Here is a 15,990-nt window from a genome sequence, read left to right as displayed (position 1 = left end):
TTTTTTTTTAAGTGGAGTCATTAAAGCTATCTTTAAGTCCAAATGCTTCGCAATGCTTTATCACCATGCTCTTTTCTACTCCTACCCCGTGTATGGTTTAGAGACCAACTGTGTTGTAATAGCTATAATAAAGGAGATTATGGGAGCCTGTCCCAGAAACAAAGATACAATAGTTCCTCCCTTACCCGTAGTTTGGCTTTCCATGGTTTCAGTTATCTGTGGCCAACTGCAGTCTGAAAGTACGTAAGTACAATACAATAAGTTATTTTGAGAGAGAGAGCCCACGTTCACATAACGTTTATATAAAGTATATTGTTATAATTCTATTTTATTATAAATTATTGTTATTGATCTCTTACTATTCCTAATTTATAAATTGAACTTTATCATAGGTATATATGCTTGGGAAAAAACGTAGTAAAAATGGGGTTCAGAACTGTCTGTGATTTCAAGCATTCACTGGGGGTCTTGGAATGTATCCACTACAGATAAGGGGGAAACTGCTTTATCATTTTTTAACAGATATCCTCTTTTATAGTTATATAAGTATTTCACAATGTACTTTATTCAAGTAATTTAATATTATAGGTTATTTCTTTTTTGAAAGAAACAAAAATGATCCTTACTTATGCTCTTAGGAAACTAAGAAAGTAAGTATTTAAATATACCAAAGTATTTTGATAAGCTCTGTGGATCATGAGTTTACTGAAAGTTTTTGTAGTGCTTTTTATTACAGTATATAAGAAAAAAACTTGTAGGATTTTTCTAATACTTAGGTGTCTAAGCACACTTAAGTGGAGATTAAGAGTAAAGATCACCACATTAAGCTTTATGGTAATTAGCAAGATTCCAAAGCAACTGGAATTTACTCAGTATAATATAAATTTGTGAGCTATATTTAATACAAGGTTCTACCCTCATACAAATTAATTTTTAAATATTCAACATGCCAGTTTACCCCATAGGATTTTTCTCTCGTTAATGCAAATATTTTGTATGTTTTTCATTTTTCATTCAATGTGTTTAATCTTTTCCTATTTTTATATATAACAGATATATACCTTCCCCCTCCCAAAGGCCATGTAACAAATATATTCCTGTTGTTATTTAATCTTAGAATTGGTGACAAGAGAAATGTAGCCTGGAAGATACTTCCAAAGAAGCCATGTAAAAATCTGATGAACACACTGAATAATTTGCATCAGCAATTGGCAAAATGTAAGTGGATAACTTCATTAAAGGAGGTAAATTAATCTGAAAAAGGGACTCCAATTACTTTGCCTTACTTATAAAAGAATAATATTTATTTTAACTAGCAGAAAGTGGTTTTACCATTTTAAAGGCAGATGATCATTAAAGCAAAATTTGTTATAAGATGAATGAGAGATTTATAAAATATGTATTTTATATCTTCCAAATTTTTATAGAACCATCTTAGAATAACAACATTCAAAAGGATGTTAAGGTGGTTAATTTTACCATTACTGAAATACCATGAAAAAAATGTGGGGTTCCACCTTTATATTGTTTTTTTTTTCTCTTTTGAGACAGAGTCTTGCTTTGTCATCCAAGTTGTAGTGCAGTGGCACAAACATGGCCCACTACAGCCTTGACCCCCTGGGCTCAAGTAGTATTCCCACTTCAGCCTTTTGAGTAACTGGGACTGCAGACACGATGAGGCATTACGCCTGGTTAATTTTTTAATTTGTTACAGAGACAAATTATCTTGTCCTGGGCTCAAGCAGTTCTCCCTCTTCGACGTCTCAAAGTGCTGGGATTACAGGCATGAGCCACCGTGCCTGGCCTATTTTCTTCATACGTAGAATAGAAAGTTAGTTTTGAAAATCTAAGACAAATGATGTAAACTACATTAGAAAATACTGATGATTTCAGTGGAGCAAGAGCTTTTCACCTTCAGTGGATCTTAATGCTGTGCTTATCTTTTTAAACATTTTTTAATTTTTTTGTGTGCTTATCTTAAAGTTTGAAAATCGAAGTTTGCCAATAGCATTAAGAAATTAATAAAATGAAAATTGATTAGGATGTCGAATATTTCTATTATATATAATAATATTTCTATTATATATAAGGATATATATAAGGATATATCTTGACCTGTCCAGAATTGCTGATAAGGAAAATTAAACCTTCATTTCTTTATCTAATCTTCTTGGTAGTATAGCAGATGACCCATTCAGAATCCATAACTTAATACTTATTATATAAAGTATGGTCAATAGTGATATGCAGTATTTGAGGTTCACATTTATGTATTAGGTAGAACATAAGCATAGGAGGTAGCCTACACCCTTGAGGATTAATCATAGTGTATAGTGTAGTTGGAAATAGACATGGATAAAAACAATATTTACAAAGTATACTTGATAACAAGTAGATAATTCCAAAGTAGCTCATAAGTATTGGGATATTAAACTAACGACATAAAACATAACAAAATTTTGCCTTATGGAACAAATAAATCATGCATGTAATATTATTTGTTACCTAGTTAATTGCTTTCTAAAAGTGTTTGCACTTCTTTTGAATAGCTGAAAAGCCCAACAGCTATTGTAGCAATATTTAAATATTATTAACATTGGCTGGGCAGGATGACTCAGGCCTATAATCCCAGCACTTTGGGAGGCCGAGGCAGGTGGATCACCAGAGGTCAGGAGTTCGAGACCAGCCTGACCAACATAGTAAAACCTCGTCTCTACTAAAAATACAAAAATTAGCCGGACGTGGTGGTGCACTCTTGTTGTCCCAGCTACTTGGGAGGCTGAGGCTGGAGAATAGCTTGAACCTGGAAGGCAGAGATTGCAGTGAACCAAGATTGTGCCGCTGTACTCCAGCCTGGAAGACAGAGTAAGACTCCATCTCAAAACAAAAACAAAAACAAAAAAAACCATAGGCTTTCTGGTTCCAATGCCTTACATTCTTCCAGTATTTTCACTTTTTTAGATAATAAGAACTCCTCCAAAAACTCTCGAAGATGATTAATTGTTCCTTATATTTTAAAATTTTGAAGTAATAACAAACTTTTTTTCCTGACCCTTTGACATTAGATGCTTCATGACATTTGAATAGAATGTATTTCCTACGAAGTACATTTTTTGACATCACTACAATGTAACCATGAAAATCAGGAAATTAACATCGAGCATTACTGTCATCCTAATCCTCAGACCACATTCAGGTTTTGCCAGTTATCATGATAATGTTCTTTTTATAACAAAAGGATCCAGTTCCAAATCAGGTTTTGTATGTAGTTTCAAGTCTCTTTATTTGCCTTTCCTCCTGAACAGTTCCTCAGATTCTCTGCCACCTTTGAAGATTATATTTACCATTGTAGAATTGTCCATGGTGTGGGTTTATCTGAGCATTCTCATAATAAATACAGGCCACCCATCTTTTTTTCTTTTTTTTGAGATAGGATGTCTCACTGTGTCACCCAGGCTGGAGTGCAGTGGTGCGATCACAGTTTATGGCAGCCACGAGCTCCCAGGCTCAAGTGATCCTCCCACCTCAGCCTCCTGAGAAGCTGGGACTACAGACACATGCCACCACACCCAGTTAATTAAAAAAAAATTTTTCTTTTTGGTAGAGATGGGATCTCACTATATTGCCAGGCTGGTCTTGAACTTCTGGGCTCAAGTGATCCTCCCACTTCAGCCTCCATGCTAGTATTACAGATGTGAGCCACTGCACCTGGCCCAGGTCACGCATCTTTGACAGGAATATCACAGAAGTGATGCTGTGCCCCTCTCATTGCGTCCTTATGTCATATCGCACACTATTTTGTTTTGTCACGTTATTGATGGAGATATTCACTTTGATCACTTAAGGTGGTGTCTACTAGACTTCTCTACTATAAAACTACATGTTTACTATCTAATGACTTTAGCATTGAATTGTCCAGGAAGAAGAATTGTTTTTTATATTTTAATCCTTGTGTGTTCTTCCGTAGGTACTTGTATTAAAAAAAAAAAAAAAGGAAAGAAGAACTGTTGCATTTGCCCTGTGCCCAGTTTGCACAGGGTAAATGCAATAGTTCTTCTTTCCCTTTTTTTAAAGTCTGTTTTCAATAAGAAAGACACAAACATGAATAAATACAAGAGGGAATGTCACTGCCGCTTTGAAAAAGACATATCTGTAATATATAAAATATATATGTTTTATATATATTCATATGGAAAGAGTGTGAGAGCAAGTATGTGCACGTAACATGAAAAGTGGCTGGGCATGGTGCCTCATGCCTATAATCCCAGTACTTTGGAAGGCTGAGGCGGGTGGATCACCTGAGGTCAGGAGTTCGAGACTAGCCTCGCCAGCATGGTGAAACCCTGTCTCTACTAAAAATACAAAAATTAGCCGGGCATGGTAATGGGCACCTGTAATCCCAGCTACCCGGGAGGCTGAGGCAGGAGAATCTCTGGAGCCCCGGAGGTGGGGACTACAGTGAGCCAAGATCGTGCCACTGTACTCCAGCCTGGATGACAGACCGAGACTCTATCTCAAAAAACAAACAAACCAGAACAAACAAACAAAACGTGCCAAGCTTTTGAGGGAAAGGGGAGCAATTTTTGAAAGAAATATTTTCATGTTTTCAAATGTACTAGTTTATGTATAATCTTCAATGGTGAGAGAACAATGGAGACATTTCTATATGAAGATTTGAGAGATCTGGGTTTATATTCCTTTCTTATTATTCTCTTTATTTCTGTGTCAGGTCATTTCCATTCTCAGGGCATGTGCAAAATGGTAGTGGTGTGGGAGGTATAGATGACATGGTTGTTCAGATTCTTTCTGAACAATGCCAATACTCGGTGAGCCTATGAATGATATATATTCTGACATATATTTATAGTTGAGCAGCTTTCTGATATTCTTTTGCTTTCTGGGTTATAATCATTATTAACTTATATGTAGTTATTTTAGAACATGAACTTTAAAAAATTTTTTTGTAGAGACAGAATCTCTCTATGTTGCCCAGGCTAGTCTTGAACTCCTATCCTCAAGTGATCCTCCTGCCTTGGTCTAGGATTACAGGCTTGAGCTGCCATGGCTGGCCTGAATGTTTTTTTTTCCTGATAGTAGTGAGATAAGCAGAGGTAACTTTGTGTTTAATTTGGATAAAATTTACTCAACGGAGCCTACAAAATGCTATGGCAGGCTTTGCTAAGGTTTAAATGTGATTAAGTTATGTAAACAAAGAGTTGAGGTAGCTTGGGTCCTTTTGAAAACACAACAAAATTATACTGGTACCATCATGAGTGTTTTGTGAGTTCGGAGAAAACACTAACACTCTGTGTCTTCACAGTGCAGCAGAGACCGAGAGATGATGGACTAATGGATTTAGCAATGAATGACTATGATTTTAATTCTGGAAAGAGGTTGCACATGATAGATTTGGAAATCCAAGAGGCATTTTTGTTTTTCATGGCCTCTATTTTAAAAGGTTACAGATCATACTTAAGGCCAATAACACAAGCCCCATCTGAGACAGCCACAGATGCAGCCTCTCTCTTTGCCCTACAAGGTGAGTGATTGCATAGTTTTAAAGCTTTCATGTCATTGAGCTTAACTTTGTGATGACTCATTTGCTGTCTGTGTTAATAGCTCATATTTATGAGAATACATACCTGTTTTGAGGAGAACGTGAATACCAGCTTTGTTGGTTACCCATTTCCATAGGACTAGTTATTTTTCAGGCATATTAGATATAATTCCATTAGCAGATATGCAGAAGATAAGTATAGAGCCTCCCAACCATATACCGACTGCATTTGTGTGTCATATATGTGTTGAGATACTGATACTTTCAGCTTTCAGAGCAGTAGGCAGTGTTGGGGATACAGAGGAACCCCTGGAATGGTCACCTCCAGGCTTGAATAACCTCATTTGTTTTATTTCAGTATACTTTACGAATATTTTCAAATATTGGGTACTTTACAAATATTTACAAATATTTCCTGTCTGTGCCATGAAGTAAAAAAAGTTGGGAAGTTCTGGAGTGCAACCAGTTTTATAATACATATTTATTTTCTTTTGTAGTATTTAACATTTGAAAGAGAAATTCATTTAATAAGTATATATTGAGTACCTCTGAATGCTAGGTACTGAATAGTGGTATGCAAAAGAGACATGGCCAAAAAAAAAAAAGTAAAAGATGAGAGTCATGGTTATTTCTCTCAGAGAGCTTATAGTCAAGAGGATAGGCGATTGGAAATAATGAGTGAACAACTTCAGTTCACAACCTCATATCACGGAAGGCTATTCTGAAGAAGTAACATCTGATCCATGATCTGAAAGATGAGTAGAAATTAGCCAGACAAAGGTAAAGTAGGAGAGTGTTTTAGGCAGAGAGAACAGTTTACACAGTCCCTGAGACTGGAAAGAGCTTGAATTCCTGGGCCTGAAAGAAGGCCCAAGTGCAGTGTAACTGAGCATAGTTAGTAAGGTGAAATCAGGAAATAAACCTTTTCTCTGTTTTCAATAAGTAAGACACAAACATGAATGAATACGAGGGAATGTTACTGCTGCTTTGAAAAAGCCATATATATATATATATTTTTTTATATATATATGTATAGTGTATATTTATATGGAATGTGAGAGCAAGTATGTGCATATAATATGCAAAGCTTTTGGGGGAAAAGAGAGCAATTTTCAAATGTACTAGTTTATAATATTCAAGATGGTGAGAGAACAATGGAGACAGTTCTGGATGAAGATTTGAGAGATCTGGGTTTATGTTCCTTTATTACTGTTCTCCTATTTCTTTGTCAGGTCATTTCCCCTCTCAGGGCACATGCGAAATGGTAGTGGTGTGGGAGGTATAGATGACATGGTTGTTCAGATTCTTTCTAGTGCAAATATTCTGTGAATCTATGAATGATATTATATATTCTGACATTATATATTTATGTTGAACAGCTTTCTTAAGAAGCCGGGACCGGTCACATCAAAAATTCTATAACATGATGACCAAAACACAGATGTTTATTCGCTTCATTGAAGAATGTTCTTTTGTTAGTGACAAAGATGCAAGCCTGGCATTTTTTGATGATTGTGTAGATAAAGTAAGTACCGGTACATCTACAGTGCCCTAACTTATTTTGTGTTACTGTTATAAATGTTATGAGTTATAGTTTCTATTTATAGCTTTTAATGAAATCGAAATTAATTTCATTTTCATCATTGACTGCTTATAATGCAAGTTTTGGTAGCCTGCTAGAAATTATAGAATGCACCTCTTACAATTACCTTGTAGAATTTTACTAAATCATAAGTTTTGTTTTAGCAATCAGGTCCCTAACCCTCCCTGCCCACTTATAAAACCAGGAATTTTTTGCCAGCCTGTGCACCTCCAACTTAAACATCTGTAATTTTCACCTCTCCTTTTTGTCAGAGATGGGTTATCACATGCTGAAAGTAGGTGTAAAAGTATCATAAATGTTTTACCTGAATATTTCTACAATTGAGAATGAGTTTGTAGCTTAAATTCGTTAGTTCTATAATTTTAAATTTATATATGAAACCTTTCTGTTCAGTCCTAATATCATTAGGTGGGACAGAGCAAGGCAGGTATTCATGCTGGAGAGAGAGAAGGTAGGGTAGTCCAGAGAGGGGTTTCAAAACCTGAATAGGGTGGAGAGAGAGGAACAGCCTAGCTGGAATGTCAGAGCCCAAGCCAGGTAAGGAGAGTATTCCTGGAGAGGCATGTTCTAACATGTAGAATCAGAGGACAGGCAGTTTAAAGAGGGTGTCCATGTTCAGGGGCAGACTGCTGCAGGGTGTCAGAACCTAAACAGGATGAGAAGAGCACTCATACAGAGGTGACCACACATGGAGTGTCAGAGTCTGAGCAGGGTGGGGAGAGTATCCTCACGGGGATAGCAAGGGAAGCAAATGAGATGTCAGAGTTTCATCTAGATGAGAGAGGTGTCAGCATGGTGGTACAGGATTTGGTCTGGAAGGGGTTGTCAAAACCACATTAAGGTGAGGAAGTCATCTGCATGGGAGAGGGGTGGTGGTAAAGATGGGAGAATGTTATATATTGGGGAGATTGATCAAATAAATGTATTAAAGGTAATAAAGTTTCTTATTGAGAGGAAAGATTTACAAATACAGAAGTGAAGAAAACTAAATTGAACCCTGTAGTGTTGGTGTAGAGTTGGAGATTTGGTGTAGTATCATTGGTTTTCAATGATAGATACAGAAATAAATGTAGATGTAAGTATATGTGTCTGGGTGTATACACACATATATTCCCTACCTCTGTACATTAGGTGGACCTGGAAGCAGCCACACCCCAACAGCAATGAGCACACCTAATGTATAGATTTTGGCTTCTAAATACCCGATAAGCCCTAAAGTATCTTGTGCTAGAAAACCAAGAATTGCTCCAAGAATGATGGAGACATGTTAAAACAAAATACGTATACAGAAGTCAATTTGAAGGGATTTCCACAGGCAAATCTAGGACAATTTGAGCATCAAATGTTAGTAACAGATTAGCCCATTGAGTAAAATAAGAAACCATGAGTCTATACAGATATCAATCAATTGACAGTCATCTGATGAGAAGCAGGATCTTACATAGTTATTAATGACCTCCCCACAAAATGCATATTAATGACAAAAGGGAAAAGAGTAACTTTATAGTGGAAAAGCCTGGCAAATACCATTTTAATCAAGTTATCAAAATGAACATCATCTGCAACGGGACAAGTCAACATTGTGTTCCCCTAATAGGTTACAATGAGAATGCAGCCTCAATTCTGTAATATTCCTGCAAAAATGTATGACCTATGTAATCTCAAGGAAATACCAAACACATATTAAATGATATTCTACAAAATACCTATTCTGTAATCTACAAAGTATTAAGATTAAGAAAATAAAGTAAAAATGGAGAAGCTTGTCTAAAGTGAAGTAAGAAGACTTAACAACCAAATGCAGTGCTTAGTTAAGAACTAGATCCTTGCCGGGCGAGGTGGCTCACACCTGTAATCCCAGCACTTTGGGAGGCTGAGGTGGGCGGATCACAAGGTCAGGAGATCCAGACCATGGTGAAACCCCGTCTCTACTAAAAATACAAAAAAATAGCCGGGCATGGTGGCGGGCACCTGTAGTCCCAGCTACTTGGGAGGCTGAGGCAGGAGAATGGCATGAACCCGGGAGGCGGAGCTTGCAGTGAGCCGAGATCACGCCACTGCACTCCAGCCTGGGCGACACAGCGAGACTCCGTCTCAAAAAAACAACAAAAAAAAACAAAGAACTAGATCCTTTAGGCATAACATTATTAGGTTAATCGACAAAACTTGAATGTAGTTTGAGGATTACATAGTAGTAATGTATTAGTGTGTTGATTTCCGGTAATAATATATCAATGTTAATTCCCAGTTGATTGTATTTCTGTAGGAGAATGTCTTTGTAGGAAGTATAAAAGTATACAGGAGTGATGATAGGTCATCAGCTCAGCAGCTTACTCTCAAAGATTAAGGGAAGAAGTTACTTATACTAAAACTTCCCTGTAAATTTGTATTTAAATAGGTATATTGTATCCATGATCTTATGGCCATGATAATAGAAAAAAGGAATAAATGAAAGCTTTATTATATATGATCACAACAATTTGTAATGTTAAGATTATTTAAAGAAGTTCATCACTTTCAAATTTATGTGACTGTGAAAGAAAATCAGTGAGGTTTTTTTTTAACGCAACAGCCAAAATACAACTTATCCCTTGATATTCAGAAATTGGTTCAATTCTTAGTTTAACATGAAATTGGCCTTACTGATTGTTAAATAAGTACCAAATGTGTCTTATAAAAATGAGAAGTGATTCTCACTATGAATAGGAAAATAGTATGGTAGGAACAACACACTACATTGGGAATGAGAAGTACTTTAATCTTGACTATTATACTTGTGACTTTAGTCATTTAGTCTTTATATGTTGTTTTTTTATGTATGTTTTAAAAATGAGGGCCGGGCGCGGTGGCTCAAGGCTGTAATCCCAGCACTTTGGGAGGCCGAGACGGGTGGATCACGAGGTCAGGAGATCGAGACCATCCTGGCTAACACGGTGAAACCCCGTCTCTACTAAAAAATACAAAAAACTAGCCGGGCGCAGTGGCGGGCGCCTGTAGTCCCAACTACTCGGGAGGCTGAGGCAGGAGAATGGCGTGAACCCGGGAGGCGGAGCTTGCAGTGAGCTGAGATCCGGCCACTGCACTCCAGCCTGGGCGGCAGAGCGAGACTCCGTCTCAAAAAAAAAAAAAAAAATGAGGATAAATAATTATAGCTGCCTATCTCATAGTGTTCAGAGTAGTGTTGTATAAACTAAAAAGTAGAAAATATTATGACTATTTTTGCCTGTAACTGGATTTTATTCATGTTTATAGATTAATGGTTCATTTGGTTTCTCATTTCATAACAGAAATATTCAATATTTGAATGATTTGTACATATGAACAGCAGGAACACATTCAGAGCCTTGTAGACATCTACCTTTTCCTTCAATTTAGAATACTTGAGGGATGATTGATACAGAGAAATACTATTTCTGGTGCTGTTAGAGAATTAACAAATGAAAGTATCCAGAAATATCATCCCTAGTTCTTTCTTGAAAATGCTTTGGAATAGGGAAAAGATGGATACATGCCATTACTTGCTTAAAATTCTCAATTCATCTTCCTGTAGAAACACTGTTATAAATGGTGATTAGCTATACTTCAAATGGTAGCAGTGTTTTGCTATGAATACGTGTTAAATTTTTATAAGTCGGGCATGGTGATATGCACCTTTAATCCCAAGAGCAATTACTACCAGCTACTCAAGAGTCTGAGTGGGGAGCCCAGGAGTTGGAGTCCAGCCTGGGCAACATAGTGAGACCCCGTCTCTAAACAAAAACCAACAACAACGAAGTATTAATTTTGTATGTGTGGAATGATATGCTAACCACTTTTTAAGACATTTTTAAAAATCAGATTTATTGAGATACACAAACAGTAAATACATCATTAATGTACAAAGTTTAATGAGTTTTGGCAAATATATATTTCCATGTAACCCATGACTTCAAAGTTATTTTCATCACCCCAGAAAGGACATTGTTTTGGGGGAAGATTTATTTTCTACATTTTGAATAACCTACTTACAAACAGACTTGTGGAACCCTGCATTTTGTATGTTGAGCTCTGGTCTATAAAGCTTTGAAAACCTGGGTTGTTTTCTTTATTATTTTTTATTTTTGAGACAGGGCCTCCCTTTGTCACCCAGGCTGGAGTGCTGTGGCACGATCTCAGCTTACTGTAGACTGGACCTCCGGGACCCAAGTGATTTCCCACCTCAGTCTCTTGAGTAGCTGGGACCACAGGCGTACGCCATCATGCCTGGCTAATTTTTTGTAGAGACAGGGTTTCCCCGTGTTGCCCAGGTTGGTCTTGAACTCCTGGACTTCAGTGATCCTCTTGTAGTAGCCTCCCGAAGTGCTGGGTTTATAGGAGTGGCCACTGCTTATGGTGAAAACCTGTTTATTTTGAAGAGATACTGTAATAGCTCCTTGACAGTTTTGTCTTCATTTGAGTATTATACCAATAACTTGTTTTTCAATATTTTAATCAAAGTTTTGTGTTTGCCTTATTTGGCACTTCTGTGAGGCCATTCTAGTGTTGCCATAAAGAAATACCTGCATCTGGGGAATTTATATTAAAAAAAAAAAAGGTTTAATTTGCCCCTAGTTCTACTGGCTTTATATAAAGCAAGGTGCTGGCATCTGCTTCTGGTGAAGCCTCAAGAAACCTACAGTTCTGGCAGAAAACCATGGGGAGACAATGGGGAGCCAACATGTCACATGGCCAGAGGTGGAATGAGAGAGTGGTAGAAAGTGCCGTATGCTTATATAAAACAGATCTTGAGATAACTCACTCACTACCACAGAGACAGAACCAAGTTATGAGGGATTTGTCCCATGATCAAAACACCTCCCACCAGGCCCCACCTCCAACATTGGGGATTACATTTCAACATAAGATTTGGAGTAGACAAATATCCAAACCATATCAGTGCTTACAAAATTAAATATTGGCAATAAATAGAAAGGTGTGCTTTAAAAAAGAATTCCTCTACATTTTTTATAGGAACAATTTTTTTGTGTGTATAAAGATGATGTTTCTGTCTGGCATTATGAACTTTGAATGATTTTTTCACAGGTGTTGGGCTTCCATTGGTTGTATATATGTTCTCACTGAGCTTCCCTTAAGAACAGTGGCATACATTTGTGTAATTGTTGTTCCTTGTGCGAACCTTAGTGAATCATAAGGGACCAAATTGGTAACCACGGTTTTGCCAATAGCATGCTTTAGCCAGTAAATTTATTAATCCACATGAGAACACTGAATTAGTTGTCAGAATCCAAGTAACAGTGAGAAGAGAGAAGTCTTATATTGTTCCCTTTTATTTTTAGCCTATTTTATATATCCTATTCACAAGTTTCTGTTTTAGCTAAGAACTCAGGATTCCTAGCTAAGTCACATGATTTAAATAAATATTGATATCTAAGATATACAAGATTTGTAATTTTGCTGACTAGGGTATTACGTCCTAAGGAGCATATCTTAGTGCTCATAATTAACACATTATGTTGTCTAGGATTTTCTGTTGGCCACCTGTTGTTTATGTGATGATAGTCCATGCAGAAGATGACTGGAATCATTGCTTAAAGATTATGAATTCTGAGAAGTCTCGAAAAATAAAATTCTATTAAATGTGTAATCATTGTTTCTAGGTAGACTATTTTCCTAAAATGTTATTTATCTATTCGAAGTCTAGATCTAACAAAAGATCACTTATATATATGAATTAACATTATACTTAAAGATTTTAATGACTACTCAGAAAATCAAAACTGAAAATTAATGCATTAAAACATAGTTACTTGTATTTGCTTTATTATAATTCAAGAGACTCTTATTAGAGAAAAAATAAATTGTCACAAGATTAAAAATATATCTTGGTTTTTTTTTTTTCTTTTTTTTTTTTTTTTTGAGATGGAGTTTTTGCTCTTGTTGCCCAGGCTGGAGTGCAGTGGCATGATCTCGGCTCACCACAACCTCCGCCTCCTGGGTTCAAGCAATTCTCCTGCCTTAGCCTCCCAAGTAGCTGGGATTACAGGCATGTGCCATCACACCTAGCTAATTTTGTATTTTTAGTTTCTCCATTTTGGTCAGGTTGGTCTCGAACTCCCGACCTCAGGTGATCCGCCCATCTTGGCCTCCCGAAATGCTGGGATTACAGGCATGAGCCACCGCACCTGACTCAAAATATATCAATAAAGTTCATATGTAGTTAGAGCAGAGGTTAATTGTATCCCTGGTGGTGTTATTAACCAGAACTCTCTGAAATGTAAATAATTATACAATGCTGTTACTGCCTTTCATGTTTTGATACCACAGTAAGTGACTCACAAAAAATCAGTGCTTACTATTCATCTGCGTATGTTTTCTAGATATCAGTAACACTTTAAAAAGAATAATTTTTGTGAGGGTTATTCCTTAGTTGAGTAACTTTGAGCTTAAGTTTTTAAGTGAACAAAACTCTTACTTCTGGCAGTTTAACTATAGAAAATAAATAACTAAGTATACATTAACTGTCTCATGGTTCATAACTACTATTGAACAAAAATTAGACGTGTGGTACTATTATTCACTTATTCTTACATGGTATATTAACTCTTTTGATCTTCGTATATCCAAACAAAACACTTGACTGACTTTAAAAAGCTGGAGTGGGTAATACTGAATAGAAATAAGAAAAACAATATATGAGAATTATGTGTTTCATTTATGACTAATTTAAGAACCATGTGTTCTTGTTCTTCATATGATTATATTTTAAATCATTACAATCTGTTCCTGTGGGATGGTGCTTAACTAAAGGCAGTTTTGTGTAACAAATAGTCTGGTAAGATTTTTTCTTGGTTTCCCAAGAATCCATTTCCAGTGTTTTCTGAGCATATTAATGTCTTGTGGGAAAATATGAAAATTATTTTAATTTTATCCTTCAGTGGGTGTTGGATTTCTTTTTCTCTCAATAGAGACAGATGTCACCATGCTTTCCAAAAGACAGAGATGTCCAACCGATAAATGTAGGATTTATTGCATGGCTATTTTTATAATGTTAAAATGAGATTTTATTGGTATATAAGTAAAAGGAAGTACTTTTACCAAGCTATTGAGTCTACAGTGCAAAATTTTAATATTTATATAGACTTCACCGAAAACTAGAGCAGTTGTCCTGGACCCCACACTTTTTTATGAGACAATATGGCTGGAGAATGGAAAGTAGGTGCCAATATGGAGAGGGAGAAGCTGCTAAAAAAAAGAGTGAGAACTATTAAATAAATAAACATTTGCTGAGCATGGTGGCTCATTCCTGTAATCTCAACATTTTTGGGAGGCTGAGGCAGAAGGATTGCTTTGAGACCAGGAGTTCCAGACCAGTCTGGGCAACATAGCAAGACCCCATCCCTACCCCCAAAAAAAGAAAGAAAAATTAGCTGGGTGTGGTGGCACGCGCCTGTAGTTGTACCTACTTGAGAGACTAAGGCAGGAGGATCACTTGAGCCTAGGAGTTTGAGGTTGCAGTGAGCTGTGATTGCACCATGGCATTTTAGCCTGGGCAACAGAGCAAGACCCTGTCTCAAAAAAACCATTAAGAATCATAATATATAGGCTGGGTGCAGTGGCTCATGCCTGTAATCCCAGCACTTTGGGAGGCCAAGGCAGGCGGATCACCTACGGTCAGGATTCCTGACCAGCCTAGCCAACATGGTAAAACCCCATCACTACTGAAAATATAAAAATTAGCTGGGTGTGGTGGTGCGTACCTGTAGTCCCAGCTACTTGGGAGGCTTAGGCATGAGAATCACTTGAACCTGGGAGGCGGTGGTTCTGGCGAGCCAAAATTGCATGACAGCACTCCAACCTAGGTGACAGCAAGACGCTGTCTCAAAAAAAAAAATCATAATATTTATACGATTTAGTAGCCTGATTCTTTTCTCATTTATTGTTATTTTGTGAATGTTTTTCTCATTATTATAATTCTGAATTATGTCCTAATTTTTATCTAGTTCACTGTATGGATATACTATTAAAAACATTATTTAATCCAAGAGAGTATAGCATATAATGCTGTGAAATTATCAATAATTTATATAAGAAGATTTTGAATGTATTGTTTCCTTTAAGTGTTAGAAAATTTTTAAAACTCATCTGTGTTCTTTTTTGGTATACTCTGCCCTAAGTCCTTATCTTAAAGGTTTAACTTGTTAGTAATTCCTACTCTTCCACTTAATCCACATGGTATATGATATTTCTAACCTAATAAAGTTCTGTGAAATGTATTTTGTCATATGTATGACATCCTTTTTTATTAATATCAATATTATGCCCTTTAGTTTATGAGCTCTTGTGGGGCAGTTTAGGTTCTACGAAGTTTTCGTTTTTTCTGGATATTACCTTGCCATCGAGTACCTAGTAGAAATAGTACTACTAAAGTGCTTTCAATATTGATGTGACTAGAGTTTAACTCACATGTACTTCTACATATGCTGAAAGAGTTTAGGGAAAGTTGTTATATTTAGTATAAATTTTTAAAATATATAGAATTCACTATTCTTATCACACAGACACACATGTACATGGATTTTAAAAATATTTCTTGATTACAGTCTCATGATTCAAATGCAAAACATTTGCATATAAAAAGGTATATTCAAATATAAAAAGGTATATATTCATCTGGGTCCTATTCCATCCTTGTCTACCCTATTCTTTTCCTCTTCCTCATATAGGTACTTTTCTTAGTAGCTTTCTAGTATTTCTTTATGTAAATATAAGCAAAAATGAAAGGCCGGGCGCTGTGGCTCACGCCTGTAATCCCAGCACTTTGGGAGGCTGAGGCGGGCAAATCACAAGGTCA

At 36.4% G+C, this 15,990-nt stretch overlaps 1 protein-coding gene across 8 annotated transcripts in view; it reads left to right on the top strand.

Annotated features, from left to right (window-relative positions):
* Nucleotides 1-15,990, top strand: part of DENND4A (DENN domain containing 4A) — a 131,875-nt gene that overhangs the window by 67,761 nt on the left and 48,124 nt on the right. For all 8 annotated transcript variants that reach the window (XM_005559835.4, XM_073996076.1, XM_065548069.2 and 5 more), the window contains 3 exons: nt 1,118-1,218; nt 5,321-5,539; nt 6,937-7,082. In XM_005559835.4, the coding sequence (XP_005559892.3) occupies nt 1,118-1,218; nt 5,321-5,539; nt 6,937-7,082 (466 nt within the window). The remainder of the gene's footprint in view (nt 1-1,117; nt 1,219-5,320; nt 5,540-6,936; nt 7,083-15,990) is intronic.

Source organism: Macaca fascicularis, chromosome 7 (genome assembly GCF_037993035.2).
Source record: "Macaca fascicularis isolate 582-1 chromosome 7, T2T-MFA8v1.1".
Taxonomy (NCBI): Eukaryota; Metazoa; Chordata; class Mammalia; order Primates; family Cercopithecidae; genus Macaca; species Macaca fascicularis.
This window is presented reverse-complemented; position numbering and strand designations above follow the sequence as displayed.